At 43.0% G+C, this 22,215-nt stretch overlaps 1 protein-coding gene across 2 annotated transcripts in view; it reads left to right on the top strand.

Moving 5' to 3' along the window:
- Positions 1-22,215, top strand: part of NEK11 (NIMA related kinase 11) — a 386,870-nt gene that overhangs the window by 29,334 nt on the left and 335,321 nt on the right. For both annotated transcript variants that reach the window (XR_011020552.1, XM_068234487.1), the window contains exon 2: positions 6,458-6,704. Coding sequence is in view for 1 of the 2 variants with exons in the window: in XM_068234487.1 (XP_068090588.1) it covers positions 6,517-6,704 (188 nt within the window). In the remaining variant the exon portion in view is untranslated. The remainder of the gene's footprint in view (positions 1-6,457; positions 6,705-22,215) is intronic.

Genomic DNA, 22,215 nt, shown 5'->3' with positions numbered 1-22,215 from the left:
TACTGTAATTGAGATCTATCAGTCTGGTAAAGGTTATAAAGCCATTTCTAAAGCTTTGGGACTCCAGCGAACCACACTGAGAGCCATTATCCACAAATGGCAAAAACATGGAACAGTGATGAACCTTCCCAGGAGTGGCCGGCCGAACAAAATTACCCCAAGAGCGCAGAGAAAACTCATCCGAGAGGCCACAAAAGACCACAGGACAACATCTAAAGAACTGCAGGCCTCACTTGCCTCAATTAAGGTCTGTGTTCACGACTCCACTATAAGAAAGAGACTGGGCAAAAACGGCCTGCATGGCAGATATCCAAGGCGCAAAACACTTTTAAGCAAAAAGAACATTAAGGCTCATCTCAATTTTGCTAAAAAACATCTCAATGATTGCCAAGACTTTTGGGAAAATACCTTGTGGACCGACGAGACAAAAGTTGAACTTTTTGGAAGGTGCGTGTCCCGTTACATCTGGCGTAGAAGTAACACAGCATTTCAGCAAAAGAACATCATACCAACAGTAAAATATGGTGGTGGTAGTGTGATGGTCTGGGGTTGTTTTGCTGCTTCAGGACCTGGAAGGCTTGCTGTGATACATGGAACCATGAATTCTACTGTCTACCAAAATATCCTGAAGGAGAATGTCCGGCCATCTGTTTGTCAACTCAAGCTGAAGCGATCTTGGGTGCTGCAGCAGGACAATGACCCAAAACACACCAGCAAATCCACCTCTGAATGGCTGAAGAAAAACAAAATGAAAACTTTGGAGTGGCCTAGTCAAAGTCCTGACCTGAATTCTATTGCGATGTTGTGGCATGACCTTAAAAAGGCGGTTCATGCTAGAAAACCCTCAAATAAAGCTGAATTACAACAATTCTGCAAAGATGAGTGGACCAAAATTCCTCCAGAGCGCTGTAAAAGACTCGTTGCAAGTTATCGCAAACGCTTGATTTCAGTTATTGCTGCTAAGGGTGGCCCAACCAGTTATTAGGTTCAGGGGGCAATTTCTTTTTCACACAGGGCCATGTAGGTTTTGAGTTTTTTTTCTCACTAAATAATAAAAACCATCATTTAAAACTGCATTTTGTGTTCAATTATGTTATCTTTGACTAATAGTTACCGGTTTTTGATGAGCAGAAACATTTAAGTGTGACAAACATGCAAAAGAATAAGAAATCAGGAAGGGGGCAAATAGTTTTTCACACCACTGTATATCACATCTACAGCATTCCCAATATCCACATTAGGGTTCACTACCTCATGCTGAGCATGTTAGTCAAACAGGACCTGTCTTTAGTAAACTGATGTTGATGCTGAGAAATAAGATTATTTTTTACTATGAAGTCATGTATAGTATCACTTAGTAACCCCTCAAATAGTTTGCATACAACTGATGTTAAGCTTACAGGTCTATAATTTCCTGGATCTGATTTTTTGCCCTTCTTAAATAATGGGAAAACGTGGGCTGTACGCCAATCCACTGGGACTCTGCCATTTGAAAGAGAGTCACAAAAGATAAGATAAAGGGGTTTATCTATAACTGAACTTAATTCCCTTAGGACCCAAGGATGCATGCCATCCGGGCCAGGTGCCTTGTCTATTTTTATTTTATTTAGCCTTGCATTCACTTCTTCCTGCGTTAAGTATTTAATATTACAGTTGGAAGATTGAGACTCTTCTGCCTCTGTAATTGGCAACAGTGATGTTTCCCTTGTGAAGACAGAAGCAAAGAAAGCATTTAATAACTCTGCCTTACCTTGGTCATCCACCATTGAGTTCCCACCCTCATCCTTTAGGAGTCCAATACAGTCAACCTTTCTTTTTTTAGAGTTGATGTACTTGTAAAACTTTTTGGGGTTAGATTTAATATCCCTAGCAATTTGATTTTCAGCTTCAGTCTTTGCTAACCTAATTTCTTTTTTACAATTTTTATTGCACTCCTTATAATTGCTTAATGCAGCCTCGGTCCCCTCCTGTTTTAGGACCTTATAGGCATTCTTTTTCCTCTTCATTTTATCTCTGACCTTTCTATTCATCCATAAAGGCTTTTTTATTTCTAGACATTTTGTTTCCATATGGGATATACATACTACAATATTGATTGAGAATAAGTTTAAAAGCTTGTCATTTCCATTCAGTATCTTCCCCTTGTAGTACATTATCCCAGTTCACCAGACTTCGTGCCTGCCTGAGTTGATCGAACTTTGCTATTCTAAAATTCATAGTTTTAGTGGTCCCGCTGCCCCGCGGCCTATCAGTCACCAGATCAAACGTTATCATGTTGTGATCACTATTTCCCAAATGTTCTTGAACCTGCACATTTGATACAGTAATCAAGCAGCAGCTTACATAGGAAGCTTAAAGGACAACCAAGGTGACATGTGACATGATGAGGTAGACATGTTCACAGTGCCAAGCACACAAATAACTAGGCTATATTATTTTTTTTCTTTCTCGGCATAAAAGAGTAAAACATCAGGCATGCAAGTGACAGTTTCTATCCTGGTTGGGACTGGTTCGGACTGGGTCAGACTATAGCATAACCCTCACTAATAAGTAATTACAGCCATAAAATCCTTTCCTGTCAGTAAATGACTTCCTGGAGCAGGAAAGAGATAAAAAGGGTCAATAATTCATAGATTTGAGCTCTAGCATACTTCAATTAAGGCGTCATTGAGCAGAGACAATGAAATAGTAAAACATGAAAAACTAGATTTAAATATAAAATAAAACTGTGGGGTTGCTAAAAAAATGGGTCTCCAACTGACTATGATGCATGACCCTGCCCACTTTCCACTATAGCTGGATACAGAATACTGCAGGGGCCAAAAAAAACATATAACAGAAGTTCTATTATATCAGAGTTTACTATACCAGGCGTTACTCCCATATGCTTATAATGGAAATTGGCAGGGACCTGGAGAGGTAGTTTACTATACCCGAATGTTTACTATATCAGAGTTTACTATAACGAGATACTGTGTAACAGTAAGTTATGATTTTTCAGCAGTTGGCTATAGTAATGGTACATATAGATAGACTTCTCTTGTAAGATCTTGACCTGGATCATGGACCCACATGGTCATTAACATTGGGATACTCTAAGAAGGGGGCTTAAAGGTTACGCCCGCACCCCTCCCACCCCGCACCTTTGACAAGCACCTTTACTCAACTCTACACATTAACTTCATTACTTCCAAAATGATACAGTTCACTGGTATGCTGACTGTCCTTGTATACATGTCTGTTGGGATGTTTATCTGTTCTAATAGTAAATAAGTTGTTATACTGTTCTTTTCTAATTTGGAGCTAAACTATATAAGCTTAGACAAATGTATCCTGCTAATGCACTTTTGTGGTAAATTGCACTATGATAATTCTAGGCTAGCACTGTTTCAATCATGCATATATTTGGGAATTGTCCAACATTACATATCCTGTATTTTGATAGTTCACACTTTTTTTTAATTGAGTGTTCTCATTATCAAAATAAAAAGTCTCTAAGTACTATCACTTAGGAGAGCTTCAAGCTTGAAGATTTATTTTCCCTGTCCCACCACATTCAGTGATTTCATTGGTGGGAATGAATTGTAAGGTTGTATCATAAGTATATTTAGGTATGCTTGTAGGGATGGTGCATGTCTCTTAGGGTGCTTCAACACCTCGCATCCGGAATTATTCAACAAATGTCTTGTTCTGATGGCCTTTGACTTTGGTTCTGTTCTCATGCACTTGTACCTTATTATGTTTACAACTAGATCAAGTGTAGTATTGCAGGTACCTCCCTTTCTCCTGCACAGGTTGGTTCCCAAAATGTCTTGTCCTGATGGTTTTATTACTTCAAATCTGTTCTCTTGCACTTTTGGTTTTTGCTTTTCCTTTGAGTTGAACATTGTGGAAAGCAGATGCTAAATAATTAACTGATCTACAAAGCTCAGGCAGCTGCATGCCTAATATATAACGGTGTAGACTAATATCACACCAGCTCACATATGCGATAAATCTCAAATAAACATGATTAATTAAGCATTAACACAGGGTTAAGTAAAGTATGGTATCCAGTAGTAATGTATATAATGGCCACAACAGTCTGGCTAATGCATCAGGTATTAAATGTAATATGGATGCAGAAAATTATAGTATGACTATGATCAATTAACCAGTCAAACAGAGACGTTTCCAGCAAAGTGTAGATTACAGAATAAAAATCACAAAAAGCACCTGTTGCCATATGCTTTCTTTCATACGGTGTTGTATGAAATGAAGGGATGTAGGCACTAAACTGCGTTAAGCATAATAACGTGGTTTAAGTCTTACCGCCTGATGAGTTGAGCAGAATGCAATACATTACATGCAATGCATAAGACTTTACGCATGTAATTCTGCTTAATGCAGTTTAGTGCATATATTTCATAATGTACTCAGCTTAGGTTAGGGGTTCTGTTGCTGGAAGTATCCTGTCAGTACCTCTTCAGTTTTGGAATAGCAATGCACTTTAGAGAATAGCACCCAACATCCTCTATAGTAAAACCCCTGTGTCCCTGCGTAGCACTGTCTCTGTGTAGCTGGGTCCGTGCTTTTTGCTACTGCGCATGTGCGCAGCAGTTGTGACTGGAGGACGGGGTCAGTGAGCCAGGCGAGTGTGTGCGCGGGCCTGTGTGGTGTGTGCGCGGGCCTGTGTGGCGTGTGCGCGGGTCTGTGCGGCGGGTGCGCACGCATGCGAAGTTAAAAAAAACAGACCTAGAGCCCGTTTTTAAATGGGCTTGGGTCCACTAGTGTAATAAAACAACCACTCGACCTCAACAAAGATTATGTGAAAAGGGTAACTGTTGTCTGCAATATGGCCATTTTTATACATCATGAAAGATGTGGGAATAAAACTTCAGTAAAGGGGGGGGGGTCAGGATGTGTGTGTGAGCGCAGGTCGTTGCGTGGATTCTGACCATTGCTACAGTAATGAACGTTATTAATGAGCGTTACCATTAGTGGGTCGTGCTAATAGCATGGCTCATGGTACACGCTGCTGTTAGTAAAGGTAATATTGCCATGCACTGTCTGTGTGCGTCAATATTACCACACTTTTGTGCATCAAACCCCTATTTTCCTAAAGAACCAGATTATCAACACATGCCCTTTAGACCAAAGTCTGTTTTTTCCTGACTCATGCTAAAGGGACTTACATCAGTAAATTCTATCAAGTGGTGATGGTGGAATTCTACAAGCTCTGCAATAAGGGCCAGAGACACATTAACTCGAAACACAATCTTAGTGGTGATGAGAAGTTTGCCCTCAAAGCTCTAGAGAAAAATCAGAATGTAATAATCCACCAGGCAGACAAGTGAGGGGGCATTGTGAATCTTGACTATGCCGATTTTGTAAAGGAAGGTTATCATCTGCTTGAAGATCAACTCTCATATGAGGAATTAAACTGTTTGACCCTACCCAATCATATAAACTGCTGCTTAATGATCCTCTGAAAAGTGGCATACAACGATGGTATCATCCAGATCTCCCCTACTTTTATCAAATTCCCAAAATACACGAGAATGCCACCAAGCCCCCAGACAGACCACTTTTGCAGAAATGTAAAGGTATGTACGCACGTCCAACTTTTTCGCACAACTAGTTGTCCGACTTGTAGTTTGACAAGCTGGACATGTGTGCACGCTGTCAAGCGACTGATAACAGCCGGTTTGCCCAATCCGCTTAGCAGATCCATTGGACCAACTGTTGTTCAAACGACTGTTAGGTCCATACATGTGTACAACCGACTCTTAAGACAACCATACACTGGTCGATTGCCACCAGTTCGACCAACAGATAGACCCTCTCTGATCGAATCTGATCTGATCGAGCGGAATTTTCCGCCTTGGCAGATCGACGGAATCGATCGATTTTGGATGGAAATCGGCCGATCGGTCTGCGTTTGCGTACCAATTGCACAGCAGATTCGATTACAGTGACAAATTGCAGGAAATCGCATAAGTGTATGGGCACCTTTAGTCGTTTGTCCAACTAATAGAAGTTCAAACAACAAGTCGTTTGATCAGTCATTTAATCTAGTCTGTTGTTCTATCCAGTGCATTGTCCATTATCAAGTTGGTTAAACGACATGTAAATTAGGTAAATTAGCATGTCAGCCGCTTTGTTGGTCAGTGTGTACATGACATCTGAACGACATGTTGTTTGCACTCCAAGTCGTTCAAATGACAAGTCGGACGACAAGTTGTTCAAAAAAGTTGGACGTGTGTACGCACCTCAAGGAATACTGGCCCCAGCATCTCAATATATTTACCATTTCCTACAACTCATTGTCCTTAACATGCAATCCTACCTCACGGTCCACTCTTCTACAAATCAGTAATGTGTTATTGGTTTGGGCTCCATTTGAAAACATTTTACGCACACTTATGTGTAAGTACGCTAACTCTATAATTAATATTTTTTTTCCCTTCTCTCTAAGGTTGTGTCGATTTAACATATTGATGAAAGCTAGGCACAAGACTGCCTCTGAGGTACAGGATGCTGACCGACTCTTTAGACATGTCTAGCTACAAGGAATCTCAGAGGATAGTAGAGGCTCGACCACTCTCAGCCACCCCAGATACGTTGATTGCCAAGAGATATTTGATACAGCAAAGACTTGGCAGAGGAAGCTTTGGAACGGTTTATTTAGTGTTGGACAAGAAGGCGAAAGAAGAGGAAAATCTGTAAGTATTCCTTGTAAAACCAAGGCTTTTTGTTAAATTAAATGAAACAAAGACAAATTATCAATTGGATGTATTTCTGAGATGTCTAATGCACTTTGTAGTTTTGATGCCTCATCCTCTCAAACTGCATATCTGGAAACAAGAATCTACTCAGTTGAACCCTCACAGGACCAGGGCAGGCGCTACCATAGAGGCAAAGGGGGCAATCGCCCCACAACCCCAGAGACTGTAGCTGCCTCCCCCAATAACTTAACTTTTGCTCCCTGGGGCCACTGCAGAGTCTTTGGCACAGTAGCATCTCACCCGTGCTGGTGGGCAGGTGAGACGCTGCACTGCCAAAGACTCTGCAGAGGCCACAGGGAGCACAATTAAGTTGGGAGATGATTGGGGCCCGGGAGGGAAATTTGGATGCAACAAAGGGCCCCTAATGCCGCTTTTTGGTCGGTGGGGTGTCTGTTGGAGGCCGCCGGGTTAATATTGCCCTGGGGCCCATTGTTAGTAGAACTGGCCCTGCACAGGACGGCTAGTGCTTACTGTTAATCCCTGGTACTGTTCTCCATATGTAGTAAGATGCTCAACCTCCTCCTCCTTCTCTGGGCTAAGACAATATCACTGCTACCTAGTCCTGGCAGTCCTAGCTCTCATAGAGTAACAGGCTTGTAGCTCCAGCTCACAGACAGGAGTGCAGTTCCCATCAATCCAGTGATTTGCTGCTTCATAAGCATGTGGGCGTGTCACCATATCAAGAGCATTTAAACATATATTTCTTCTTGGGCCAAGATGTGTCTAACTTGCAGCTCAGTGTAAAGAATCAAGCTGCGTACACACGAGAGATAAAAATCTTTGGAAAACGAATGATCAACAATCGACCTAATGATAATTGTTGTAATTAGTTTGCAAAAGACCACCAAAGATTATTATTATTTTTATTATTCATTGTATTTATAAAGCGCCAACATATTACGCAGCGATGGACAATAAATATATACACTGATACAAGGATGACAGACATAACAAGGTTATACGACATAGAACAAAGTTATACAAGGCAAATTGTACAAAATACATGATCATGCGTCATAGGACAGGAGCACACAATCCTGCAGATTACACTAGGGAAGGGAGGACCCTGCCAGAGGCTTACAATCTAAAGATAGAAATCAAATATATTTTCCTCCCAATCTTTGGCCCACATGCAATTCACTTTTTCTCCTGAGTCTTCTCCTAGGCCATAATTTTGCATCTTCTGTTTAAAATACTTTTTCAGCACTTTGCAATTGAAAATGTTCAAAAAGTAGGTGAAGAGGTACTATCAAAATTATTTTAAGTATATTGTTGCTTGCTTTTGGCTTAAAGAGACTCTGTAACAGAATGTTCAGCCTTATTTCTTCTATCCTATAAGTTCCTATACCTGTTCTAATGTGGTTTGTCTTACTGCAGCCTTTTCTAGTTGCACAGTCACTGTAATATCTCCACTATATAATCTAATCTTCTTTCCTTTGTCGGTTTTGTCGGCTCAGGCAGGAATTTGCTGCTCTGCTGTGATAGGGAGAAGCTATGCACTTACCCTCCTCACCCCTTGCAGGCTCTGTGTGCTGTGTGTTGTTGCTGTATGAGTCACAGACAGCTTCTCTGAGCCTGTCACATTCTGGTTAGCAGCCATGTTTTTTGTTTGTAAACACTGCCTAAAACTGGCAATTACAAGCCAGGATCGCAGCAGGGAGTGGCAGATAGAGTTGGGCCGAACCTCCGATTTTAGGTTCGCGAACCTGGTTCGCGAACTTCCGCGGAAGGTTCGGTTCGCGTTAAAGTTCGCGAACCGCAATAGACTTCAATGGGGATGCGAACTTTGAAAAAAAAAATAATTATGCTGGCCACAAAAGTGATGGAAAAGATGTTTCAAGGGGTCTAACACCTGGAGGGGGGCATGGCGGAGTGGGATACATGCCAAAAGTCCCGGGGAAAAATCTGGATTTGACGCAAAGCAGCGTTTTAAGGGCAGAAATCACATTGAATGCTAAATGACAGGCCTAAAGTGCTTTCAAACATCTTGCATGTGTATACATCAATCAGGTAGTGTAATTAAGGTACTGCTTCACACTGACACACCAAATTTACCGTGTAACGCACCGCAAACAGCTGTTTGTGTAGTGACGGCCGTGCTGGACTGGTGCGCACCATGGCGAGAGTGCAGGTTTGCAGGTATGCAGTGGTGGGTTCACAGCACAGGTATGCAGTGGTGGGTTCACAGAACAGGTATGCAGTGGTGGGTTCACAGCACAGGTATGCAGTGGTGGGTTCAATGAACAGGTATACAGTGGCGGGTCCACTGAACAGAACAGGTATGCAGTGGCAGGTTCACTGAACAGGTATGCAGTGGTGGGTTCACAGCACAGGTATGCAGTGGTGGGTTCACTGAACTGGTATGCAGTGGTGGGTTCACAGCACAGGTATGCAGTGGTGGGTTCACAGCACAGGTATGCAGTGGTGGGTTCACAGCACAGGTATGCAGTGGTGGGTTCACAGCACAGGTATGCAGTGGTGGGTTCACAGAACAGGTATGCAGCCAGACAGGAACAAGTTAAGCCTAACTAATCTTTCCCATCACTCGGTAAAAGGTCCCTAATAATCAGCCATTGCACGAATGAAACTGGCAATAGGATATGCCGATAATCCTCGTGTGCAGGGAAGGTGATAAGTAGCTCGCATCTGCAAGCTGCTTATCACCTGGAATAGCATCAGGCCCAATATCTCCTAGGAGAACACCCAGGAGAAAAGAGAGTTTTCTCCCAGGTGATATTTTCACAACTTGTAAATAAATTGCCTTTTACACCAGAGTTCCCCAACCCTGTCCTCAAGACCCACCAACAGTACATGTTTTGCAGAAAACCACAAACATGCACAGGTGGGATAATCAGTGTCTCAGCAGAGCTGATTAACTACCTGCGGACCGCCGCAGTATAAATCTATGGCGGGCAGGGGGCGCTGCGGTGCTGACCGGACCTAAACTCTATGTCCCATTCACCGCGCAACCCCGCCGCTGTGGCCGCTCGATCTCCGCCACAATGAGCTGCCCTGCCGCCTCTATGACGGCAGAGCACTGAGCCGGGCAGGAGCCGTTTTCATTGGCTCCTGGCCCTGTCATTCATGTAAGCCGTTACCATTGGCTTACATTTTGAGATTCTCTGAGTACCAGTTTGTGACATGAATGGTACAATGTACATACTTTTTAAAGCGGGATTAATCTCAATATTACATTTTAGCTCTAAAACATTAAACACAGTGAAAAACTAATATAAAACACTATGGGCTTCCTCCACGGGCTTGCTAAACAATTAGCATGTGAAGTGCCGTTCGCGCGACCGCAGACTTTTGCGCGCACAAATTGCCGCTATTCGCGCGAATCGCAGCAATTTGCGCACGCATAAGTCCGCGATCGCGCGAATCGCGGCACTTTGCGCGCGCAAAAGTCCTACTGTGAAAAGTTTTATTTCACATGGTAGGGTGGGGGAGAGGGCAGAGCTGAGCAATTAAAAAAGTCAGACAGTTCTGTGGCAGGAGCACAATAAATGAGTAGGAGGGGCCAATGAGTAAAAGATTTATAAAAGGTAAATATGATTTGCATAATCACCATGGCAATTCTGTGGTCAGTGTTGGAGTGGATTGTCTTGGTTCTCAGCATGCAGTTCGAGTTCTCCAAAGGCTAGTACTAGTACTTGTTGCAGTCAATTCATAATAGCAAACTGGAGAATAAAAATAATTATATATAATTATATTGTTAAAAATAATTATATATAAAACAAAATGTGAATAAGTATTTGTAGTTACTTAAAAGCATTACAGAATGTTTGGTAAGCTTCTGTACACTATTATCAACAGAGAGTAGCAATGATTGGCACAAGATGCATAGACTGGCAACCTCCGGGGGTAACAGATTGGGTAACTGTGCCTCCAGATCAATCAGCCATGCAGAAAAACGGTAGGTAGAAACAAAGTATCCGGGCACCAGTCACAGCAGAGGTAATGCTAAACAACCTTTAATCCATCCCCATCAAACTGACATACACGTGCAGGCCAATTCATAATAGCAAACTGGAGAATAAAAATAATTATATATAATTTTACTGTTAAAAATAATTATATATAAAACAAAATGAGAACAAGTATTTGTAGTTACTGAAAAGCATTACAGAATATTTGGTAAGCTTCTGTACACTATTATGTAGCACCCCTAACATATATATATATATATATATATATATATATATATATATATATATATATATATATATATATATATATATACATATATATATATATATATATATATATATATATATATGTGTGTGTGTGTCAAGGTACACTTAAAATGACGTCACTGCCATCAGTAGTCACATGGGTGAATATTACATTTCATAAATTGGTACAAGCGTTAATTTATCTTCATTTCCTGTAATGAGTCTAATGACATTGATGATTTTTAAATACTGTTAATCTTAGGCATCAACTGCAGTTGATTCTAACCTAACTAAAATGTGTGTCTTCTACATTGGCAGCCCTGAGAGATGTGCTTTACTTTTTTGCCACTGGAGGGCAGCATTGCATCATGTTCTCATCAGGAAAGCCTTGCCTCTAATATTTCAGATTACCTACAAAAAAAAGGTCTTTTATTTTGAAGAAATTCACACACATGAAATGGTAGAATAAATAAATGAAGGTGTGCAAAATGTGGGAAATGTGTTACTTTGCTCCTTAATAGCTACTGAGTAAAGTAGATGTGCTGATACTTCTTCAGCATGTTTGAAGGCAGCATGTGACATTCTGGTAATTTACAGAACAGGAACAAGTTAAGCCTAACTAATCTTTCCCATCACTCGGTAAAAGGTCCCTAATAATCAGCCATTGCACGAATGAAACTGGCAATAGGATATGCCGATAATCCTCGTGTGCAGGGAAGGTGATAAGTAGCTCGCATCTGCAAGCTGCTTATCACCTGGAATAGCATCAGGCCCAATATCTCCTAGGAGAACACCCAGGAGAAAAGAGAGTTTTCTCCCAGGTGATATTTTCACAACTTGTAAATAAATTGCCTTTTACACCAGAGTTCCCCAACCCTGTCCTCAAGACCCACCAACAGTACATGTTTTGCAGAAAACCACAAACATGCACAGGTGGGATAATCAGTGTCTCAGCAGAGCTGATTAACTACCTGCGGACCGCCGCAGTATAAATCTATGGCGGGCAGGGGGCGCTGCGGTGCTGACCGGACCTAAACTCTATGTCCCATTCACCGCGCAACCCCGCCGCTGTGGCCGCTCGATCTCCGCCACAATGAGCTGCCCTGCCGCCTCTATGACGGCAGAGCACTGAGCCGGGCAGGAGCCGTTTTCATTGGCTCCTGGCCCTGTCATTCATGTAAGCCGTTACCATTGGCTTACATTTTGAGATTCTCTGAGTACCAGTTTGTGACATGAATGGTACAATGTACATACTTTTTAAAGCGGGATTAATCTCAATATTACATTTTAGCTCTAAAACATTAAACACAGTGAAAAACTAATATAAAACACTATGGGCTTCCTCCACGGGCTTGCTAAACAATTAGCATGTGAAGTGCCGTTCGCGCGACCGCAGACTTTTGCGCGCACAAATTGCCGCTATTCGCGCGAATCGCAGCAATTTGCGCACGCATAAGTCCGCGATCGCGCGAATCGCGGCACTTTGCGCGCGCAAAAGTCCTACTGTGAAAAGTTTTATTTCACATGGTAGGGTGGGGGAGAGGGCAGAGCTGAGCAATTAAAAAAGTCAGACAGTTCTGTGGCAGGAGCACAATAAATGAGTAGGAGGGGCCAATGAGTAAAAGATTTATAAAAGGTAAATATGATTTGCATAATCACCATGGCAATTCTGTGGTCAGTGTTGGAGTGGATTGTCTTGGTTCTCAGCATGCAGTTCGAGTTCTCCAAAGGCTAGTACTAGTACTTGTTGCAGTCAATTCATAATAGCAAACTGGAGAATAAAAATAATTATATATAATTATATTGTTAAAAATAATTATATATAAAACAAAATGTGAATAAGTATTTGTAGTTACTTAAAAGCATTACAGAATGTTTGGTAAGCTTCTGTACACTATTATCAACAGAGAGTAGCAATGATTGGCACAAGATGCATAGACTGGCAACCTCCGGGGGTAACAGATTGGGTAACTGTGCCTCCAGATCAATCAGCCATGCAGAAAAACGGTAGGTAGAAACAAAGTATCCGGGCACCAGTCACAGCAGAGGTAATGCTAAACAACCTTTAATCCATCCCCATCAAACTGACATACACGTGCAGGCCAATTCATAATAGCAAACTGGAGAATAAAAATAATTATATATAATTTTACTGTTAAAAATAATTATATATAAAACAAAATGAGAACAAGTATTTGTAGTTACTGAAAAGCATTACAGAATATTTGGTAAGCTTCTGTACACTATTATGTAGCACCCCTAACATATATATATATATATATATATATATATATATATATATATATATATATATATATATATATATATATATATATATATACATATATATATATATATATATATATATATATATATATATATATATGTGTGTGTGTGTCAAGGTACACTTAAAATGACGTCACTGCCATCAGTAGTCACATGGGTGAATATTACATTTCATAAATTGGTACAAGCGTTAATTTATCTTCATTTCCTGTAATGAGTCTAATGACATTGATGATTTTTAAATACTGTTAATCTTAGGCATCAACTGCAGTTGATTCTAACCTAACTAAAATGTGTGTCTTCTACATTGGCAGCCCTGAGAGATGTGCTTTACTTTTTTGCCACTGGAGGGCAGCATTGCATCATGTTCTCATCAGGAAAGCCTTGCCTCTAATATTTCAGATTACCTACAAAAAAAAGGTCTTTTATTTTGAAGAAATTCACACACATGAAATGGTAGAATAAATAAATGAAGGTGTGCAAAATGTGGGAAATGTGTTACTTTGCTCCTTAATAGCTACTGAGTAAAGTAGATGTGCTGATACTTCTTCAGCATGTTTGAAGGCAGCATGTGACATTCTGGTAATTTACAGAACAGTCACCATACAGAAATGATCAGATCTGGGAAAGATATTCAGTCAGGTTGGTTATACATTTATAAAAATCATAAAACAGAGAAACCGAGAGCCCAATATAGTGTAGTATGTATTGGATCAGGGAGAATTAAAGGATACCACAACTGACATGTGGCATAATGAGATAGACATGGGTATGTACAGTGCCTATCACACAAATAACTATGCTGTGTTCCTTTTTTTCTTTCTCTGCCTGAAAGAGGTAAATATCAGGTATGTAAGTGGCTGACTCAGTCCTGACTCAGACAGGAAGTGACTACAGTGTGACCTTCACTGATAAGAAATTCCAACTATAAAACACTTTCCTAGAAGAAAATGGCTTCTGAGAGCAAGAAAGAGATAAAAAAGGGGGAAATTCTTATCAGTGAGGGTCACACTGTAGTCACTTCCTGTCTGAGTCAGGACTGAGTCAGCCACTTACATACCTGATATTTACCTCTTTCAGGCAGAGAAAGAAAAAAAGGAACACAGCATAGTTATTTGTGTGCTAGGCACTGTACATACCCATGTCTATCTCATTATGCCACATGTCAGTTGTGGTATCCTTTAATGTGGAGTAAGTATTATACTTACAAACATGGGTTACCGTTTAGGCAACCACTATATAGGCAGGTGGGGAGATTAGACCTGTCCCCACTCAGGATTAAGATGTCGCTCTCTGAAGAAGGAAAGGAGGGTTTGTCACCCTTCCAACCACCAAGGGTGGATATCTTGACAAGTAGATGTACAGAGGCGCCAAAAGGATAAAATATGCTCAAATGTTTAAAATATTCGGGTGGCGGCGGTGGACCGGCCACTCAGAAATAGACTCGATGCTGTCGCTTAAGATAAAGACAATTTATTCACATACTCCATGAACAGAACCGCAACGCGTTTCACGGGTATATTCCCGCTTCCTCAGGCAATAAACAGACAGGAGTACACAGTACAGTCTCAAGGTCACGAATAGCGCCTCTGTTTATAAAAATCAGATTAATAACAGCGCTCAGTTAACTCTGACAAATATCAATATAAAAATAGCAAGCAATAGGACTCACCACAGTTCATGGGTGGTCTCTTCACTTAGATACATGCTATATCATCATACATCAATACAAGGCAGTAGCACTCTATATCAGTCCAAAAGTAAACAGCATCAGGCTCAATGGAGTTCCCCCCCCCCCCTTTCATATAACGACTCAGCAGATGGTGCGGCCAAGCCCGGGATGTCTGCGCCTCTGGGGTGTATGGCCACCCCACTGCCTTCTATGGCAATATCGCCGTCCGTGCAGCACCCTCTGTAATTATGAAGAAGAGGCCTCCATCGCATAAAAATATCAGGATTTATAAAAAAAATGGTGGCATACACCTTTAAAATCAATGTCTTCCGTATAGTAAACAAAAAGACCCGATGGGTCACTCTAGGGATCACAATAAGTGGAGTATCTATATGTTGAAAGGGCAGAGCTACAGAGCGACGACCTGTACACGTGGTGCTAGCTGGACGGGGCTAGCGTCACACCGGGACTCTGAATGTGGCGGTGGGGATTAGGCGAGGCGAGAGAGCGGTGGTTATCCGTATTGCCTCTGAGCACCTTTCCACGCATAGCTACTCCACTTTTTGCAATCCCTAGAGCGACCCATCGGGTCTTTTTGTTTACTATACGGAAGACATTGATTTTAAAGGTGTATGCCACCATTTTTTTATAAATCCTGATATTTTTACGCAATGAAGGCCCCTTTTTCATGATTACAGATGGTGCTGCACAGATGGTGATATTGCCAGAGAAGGCAGTGGGGTGGCCATATTCCCCAGAGGCGCAGACCACACCATATGGTGAGTCGGTATATGAAAGGGGGGGAATTCCATTGAGCCTGATGCTGTTTACTTTTGGACTGATATAGAGCGCTTACACTACTACCTTGTATTGAGGTTATACATTTAGATGTGAATATTTCCTTATTTCATCTAAATTGATTATGGTATTAATTTGGTCTTGATAAAGCCCCTATGGCGGGGCGAAACTATCGTGGACCGTGACTCCTCCGCACCTCCCGCTGGCCTGTATCACCATGCTGCCTATTTGCCTTATGGATTTGATAAGTATTTTTGTCATTTTTTACAACTGCCTTGTTTTAAGAAGATATTGAAGTAAAGGTTCACAATTTTTAAATGATACAAGTGTGCTGCTCCTGGTCTCTTTACTCTTACTGTGGAAAACTAATTGTACTTGTCAGGGCCGGTTCAAGTAACAATTGGGCCCTAGGGCAAAATTAGCCTGGAGGCCCCCCCAACAGACCCCCTAGACCAAAAAGCATCATTAGGGGCCCTTTGTTGCAGCCAAATTTCCCTCCTGGGCCCCTGAGCTGGCTGTTGACCCTCCCCCAATCACCTCCCAACTTAACTGTGCTCCCTAGGACCTCTGCAGTGTCTATGTCAGTGTAGTGTCTCACCTGCCTGCCAGCTCATATGAGACGCTACTCTGCCAAATACTATGCAGAGTCCCTGGGGAGCAACAGTTAAGATGGGGAGGGACACCTTGGGGGCCCCTACAGGCTCTGGGGCCCTGGGGCAATTGCCCATTTTTTCCTATGGTAGCTCCGGCCCTGGTACTTGTATTCTACTGGATGCTGCACCACTTTGAAGACTATGTAGTGTATATCAGGCAGTTCATCGGTGTGCACTCACTAACTGATCTTGTGGACTAACATAGACTATGGTATTAAGTGAAGCTTATCTTCAGACAAACTACATATTAATAAAGAGGGGGTGACTTCAATTTTAAATACGTTCACCACTTTTATATTGCCTTTCCAGGACCCCTAACGACCAGAGGCTTTTTTTATTGTTACTCTGATTGAGGCAGATCATGTGAGTGATGGCGACAGGAGCAGGGAGCAGAGAGAAGTACCAGTATATCGCCACTGACTTGTGTTGTGGTCACAAACCACTACTTCCTCCTAAAGTGGTTTGATTCTCCAATTATTAAACTCTTGTACCTATTTGAAGATACAATAACAATAATGTCCAATTGTGGCTGAATAGTGTACTGGTTAAGGGCTCTGCCTCTGACACAGACCTGAGTTAAAATCTCGGCTCTTCCTGTTCACTAAGCGAGCACCTATTCAGTCGGAGACCTTGGGCAAGACTCCCTAACACTGGTACTTCCTAAAGAGTGCATCCTAGTGGCTGCAGCTCTAAGGCTTTGAGTCTGCCAAGAGAAAAGCATGATATAAATGTTATTTTTCTTGTAATGTAAAATAGTTCCCCCTGAAAAAATGTTGTTCTATAATAATATTAGTATCTTGTTGATCACGCTCTTTTTGCCAGGAAAGGGGAAGGGCTGGCGGAAGCTCACTGCCTGGCCTCCTCACACTGTTGCTCAGCCTCCTTCCTGGTAATGACATGTGGCGGTGGTAGTAGCTAATGCACCACTGCTAAACAGATCAAACTGTGCAGCACTGGCCCAGACATGCAGCATGGATGCATTCATAGCAATGAATTGCAGAAGTGTGTGTTGCCTGGGAAAACATGTGTGCTGCACTAGAGCAGGATTTAAAGGACCTATGTAAAACGATGGGTCTGTGCTAAAAAAAAAAAGCAGGAAATGTGGGCGCCAGCGGCATCTCAGAAGTCCCGGTGCCCAGATTTCCTGGCATCTTTATTTCGCATATGTCCGTTCTACACTGTTCACTATGTGCTACATCAATGTGCGCATAAACGCATACAGTGTGAAGAAGCCTAAAAGTGGCCACACACCATACAATTAAAAGATACATTTTTCACCAATAAATGGTATCATCCTGATTTAAAACTTCTTGCTTTCACCAATTTGATCATTTAGATTGGTTGTCCCAAAAAATCAAGAGCTTTTCTTTGTTTTCAATAAATCTGATCGAATATCTAAATATTTTTGTTGTTGTTTTTTTTTTTGGAGATTGGACATGTTTGATATTTCAGACCAACTTTATCAAGAATTGTATGGTGTGTGATAGATTGTCAATTACTTGATGTACAGTTCCAACCAATTTTTTTCTGAACTGTCAATTATTTTATTCATTATTGGGGAAACATTTAACATAGGTCTGTGGTACATTGGTCAGATTTTTGAATTGTTACAGTCAGAAAAATTGATTGCTATTCTTGAATTGATCAGATATTTAAAAAACTGTATGTTGTGTGGCCACCTTAAGGCTGTGACTGACAGTGTGCACCGGAAAGACTGTGCGTGGCGTAATAATACACTACATATAGGGCTTGATTCACTAAACCATGATAACTAATATCACAGCCGCGCTAGCGGTTTCACATTTTTGCATGTTTTGCGCAATTGCACATGAAAATTTGCGATTGCGCGCAAAAACGCGAAAACGCTAGTGTGGCCGTGATTTGAGTTATTACGGTTTAGTGAATCAATCCCATAGTGTGTAAGGAGCCTCACTGTGATCTGAATCGGTGAAGCAGGAGTTCCTTTATAGGCATATCAAAACAAGAGTTCCTTTATAGGCATATCAAAACAAGAAACAAGAATGATTTTCATGATATCCCAACTATCCAGGGCCGGTTCTAGACTTTTTGCTGCCTGAGGCAAACTTGTGAGGAATGGATGCGCCCACAGTGCAGGTAGTATAGTTGTCTCCAGTATAGGTAGTATAGTTGCCCCAGGACGGAGGAGCAGCAGGCACACAGTAGTGGGGAGGGGGGCCAGACCCCCCACCCTCAACTGGGGCCCCCCTTTCAGCTTCCCCCTCCAGATATTAACCAGTGTGTCAGTGGCGATGGCAGATAATAAATGACTCACCTCTTCCTTCCACGTTTCAGGCATCAGACGCTGCTGCGTTCCACACGCCTTCCTCTTCTTCAACACCCCCTACTGTACTTGCGGAAGTACAGTAGGCGGCGTTGAAGATGGAGAAGAACTGTGGAACGCAGCGTCCGACGCCTGGAACGCGGAAGGAAGAGGTGAGTCATTCATTCCCTGCCCGTTGCCGCTGACACACTGGCTAATATCTAGAGCAGTGCTGTCCAACTGGCGGCCCGCGGGCCGCATCCGGCCCGCCAGGCCTCCTGCTGCGGCCCCCCTGCCGCCTGCTCCATGCTGTGGCAGGCAGCGCAACTTTTTTTTTTCTTTTAAACCCTTTCCCCCATGCTGCGGCCTACAAATATTTACAGCCTCCCCCCTCTTTGTCCCTTGTGCTACCGCCTCTAACACCCCTCAGATCGGCGGCGACGGCGGCGACAGCAGCAGAAGATAGGAACCAGCCACACCAGCGCATGGCAGCCGCACGGGGGAATTTAAGTGCTGGACGTGAGCGATGATGTCACGTCCTCCATTCAAATTCACCGCGCGGCTGCTATGCGCTGGTGTTCCGACGTGACTGGCTCCAATCTCCTGCCCGCCGCTGCCGATCTGAGGTGAATTAGAGGCGGTAGCACGGGGGACAAAGAGGGGGGAGGCTGTACACATTTATATGCCGCAGCATGGAGGAAAGGGTTTTAAATACAGGCGGCAACACGGGGGGGGGGGTTGGGTGTCAACGAGGGGGGGGGCAACAAGGGGGCGGGGGGATGTTAATATTTTAGCTCTGCGGCCAATCAGCGCATTTTGTGGGCACATCTGAGTGCATTTTGTGGGCACAACTGCGGCCAATCTGAGTGCATTTTGTAGGCACTACTGCGGCCAATCAGTGCATTTTGTGGGTACATCTGAGTGCATTTTGTGGGCACAACTGCGGCCAATCAGTGCATTTTGTGGGCACAACTGCGGCCACTCTGACTGCATTTTGTGGGCACAACTGCGGCCAGTCAGTGCATTTTGTGGGCACATCTGAGTGCATTTTGTGGGCACAACTGCGGCCAATTTGAGTGCATTTTGTGGGCAAATCTGTGGCCACTCTGACTGCATTTTGTGGGCACAACTGCGGCCAATCTGACTGCATTTTGTGGGCAAATCTGCGGCCACTCTGACTGCATTTTGTGGTCACATCTGAGTGCATTTTGTGGGCACAACTGCGGCCAATCTGAGTGCATTTTGTGGGCAAATCTGCGGCCACTCTGACTGCATTTTGTGAGCACAACTGCGGCCAATCTGAGTGCATTTTGTGAGCACAACTGCGGCCAATCTAACTGCATTTTGTGGGCAAATCTGCGGCCACTCTGACTGCATTTTGTGGGCACAACTGCGGCCAATCTGAGTGTATTTTGTGGGTACATCTGCAGCCAATCTGAGTGTATTTTGTGGGTACATCTGCAACCAATCTGAGTGTATTTTGTGGGTACATCTGCAGCCAATCTGAGTGTATTTTGTGGGTACATCTGCAGCCAATCTGAGTGTATTTTGTGGGTAAATCTGCAGCCAATCTGAATGTATATTGTGGGTAAATCAGCAGCCAATCTGAATGTATTTTGTGGGTAAATCTGCAGGCAATCTTTGTGTATTTTGTGGGTAAATCTGCAGCCAATCTGAATGTATATTGTGGGTAAATCTGCAGCCAATCTGAATGTATTTTGTGGGTAAATGTGCAGCCAATCTTTGCGTATTTTGTGGGTAAATCTGCAGGCAATCTGAATGTATTTTGTGGGCAAATCTGAAGCCAATCTGAATGTATTATGTGGGTAAATCTGCAGGCAACGAGGTGGACGGAGGGGGGGGGGGGGGGAGGGCAACAAGGGGGCGGGGGGGTGTAAATATTTTAGCTCTGCGGCCAATCAGCGCATTTTGTGGGCACATCTGAGTGCATTTTGTGGGCACAACTGCGCCAATCTGAGTGCATTTTGTGGGCACTACTGCGGCCAATCAGTGCATTTTGTGGGCACATCTGACTGCATTTTGTGGGCACAACTACGGCCAGTCAGTGCATTTTGTGGGCACATCTGAGTGCATTTTGTGGGCACAACTGCGGCCAGTCAGTGCATTTTGTGGGCACATCTGAGTGCATTTTGTGGGCACAACTGCGGCACAACTGCGGCCAATCAGTGCATTTTGTGGGCACATCTGAGTGCATTTTGTGGGCACAACTGCGGCCAATTTGAGTGCATTTTGTGGTCAAATCTGCGGCCACTCTGACTGCATTTTGTGGGCACAACTGCGGCCAATCTGATTGCATTTTGTGGGCAAATCTGCGGCCACTCTGACTGCATTTTGTGGGCACAACTGCAGCCAATCAGACTGCATTTTGTGGGCAAATCTGCGGCCACTCTGACTGCATTTTGTGGGGACAACTGTGGCCAATCAGTGCATTTTGTGGTCACATCTGAGTGCATTTTGTGGGCACAACTGCGGCCAATCTGAGTGCATTTTGTGGGCAAATCTGCGGCCAATCTGACTGCATTTTGTGGGCACAACTGCGGCCAATCTGAGTGCATTTTGTGGGCACAACTGCGGCTAATCTGAGTGTATTTTGTGGGTACATCTGCAGCCAATCTGAGTGTATTTTGTGGGTACATCTGCAGCCAATCTGAGTGTATTTTGTGGGTACATCTGCAGCCAATCTGAGTGTATTTTGTGGGTAAATCTGCAGCCAATATGAATGTATATTGTGGGTAAATCTGCAGCCAATCTGAATGTATATTGTGGGTAAATCTGCAGCCAATCTAAATGTATTTTGTGGGTAAATCTGCAGGCAATCTTTGTGTATTTTGTGGGTAAATCTGCAGCCAATCTGAATGTATATTGTGGGTGAATCTGCAGCCAATCTGAATGTATTTTGTGGGTAAATGTGCAGCCAATCTTTGCGTATTTTGTGGGTAAATCTGCAGCCAATCTTTGTGTATTTTGTGGGTAAATCTGCAGGCAATCTGAATGTATTTTGTGGGTAAATCTGCAGCCAATCTGAATGTATTATGTGGGTAAATCTGCAGGCAATCTGAATGTATTTTGTGGGTAAATCTGCAGGCAATCTTTGTGTATTTTGTGGGTAAATCTGCAGCCAATCTGAATGTATTTTGTGGGTAAATCTGCAGGCAATCTGAATGTATTTTGTGGGTAAATCTGCAGCCAACCTTTGTGTATTTTGTGCGTAAATCTGCAGCCAATCTGAATGTATTTTGTGGGTAAATCTGCAGCCAATGTTTGTGTATTTTGTGGGTAAATCTGCAGCCAATCTGAGTGCATTTTGTGGAGAATCTGCTATCACTCCATTTGCATTTTGTGGGTAAATCTGCTGCTAGATTTTTTTTTTCCGGGGGGGGGGAGGGGGCGTTAGATTGTGTCGGACTGCCGGCCCTCCACCATGTAGTCTGAAAAAAAAACGGCCCTCCATTCCCGCAAAGTTGGACAGCACTGATCTAGAGGGGGATCATGGAAAAGGGGGGGCCCAGGTGACGGAGGGGGATCTGGCCCCCCTCCCCACCACTGTGTTGCCGCTGCTCCT

Source organism: Hyperolius riggenbachi, chromosome 5 (genome assembly GCF_040937935.1).
Source record: "Hyperolius riggenbachi isolate aHypRig1 chromosome 5, aHypRig1.pri, whole genome shotgun sequence".
Lineage (NCBI taxonomy): Eukaryota > Metazoa > Chordata > Amphibia > Anura > Hyperoliidae > Hyperolius > Hyperolius riggenbachi.
Note: the sequence above shows the minus strand (reverse complement) of the source record. Positions and strands in the feature narration are given on the sequence as shown.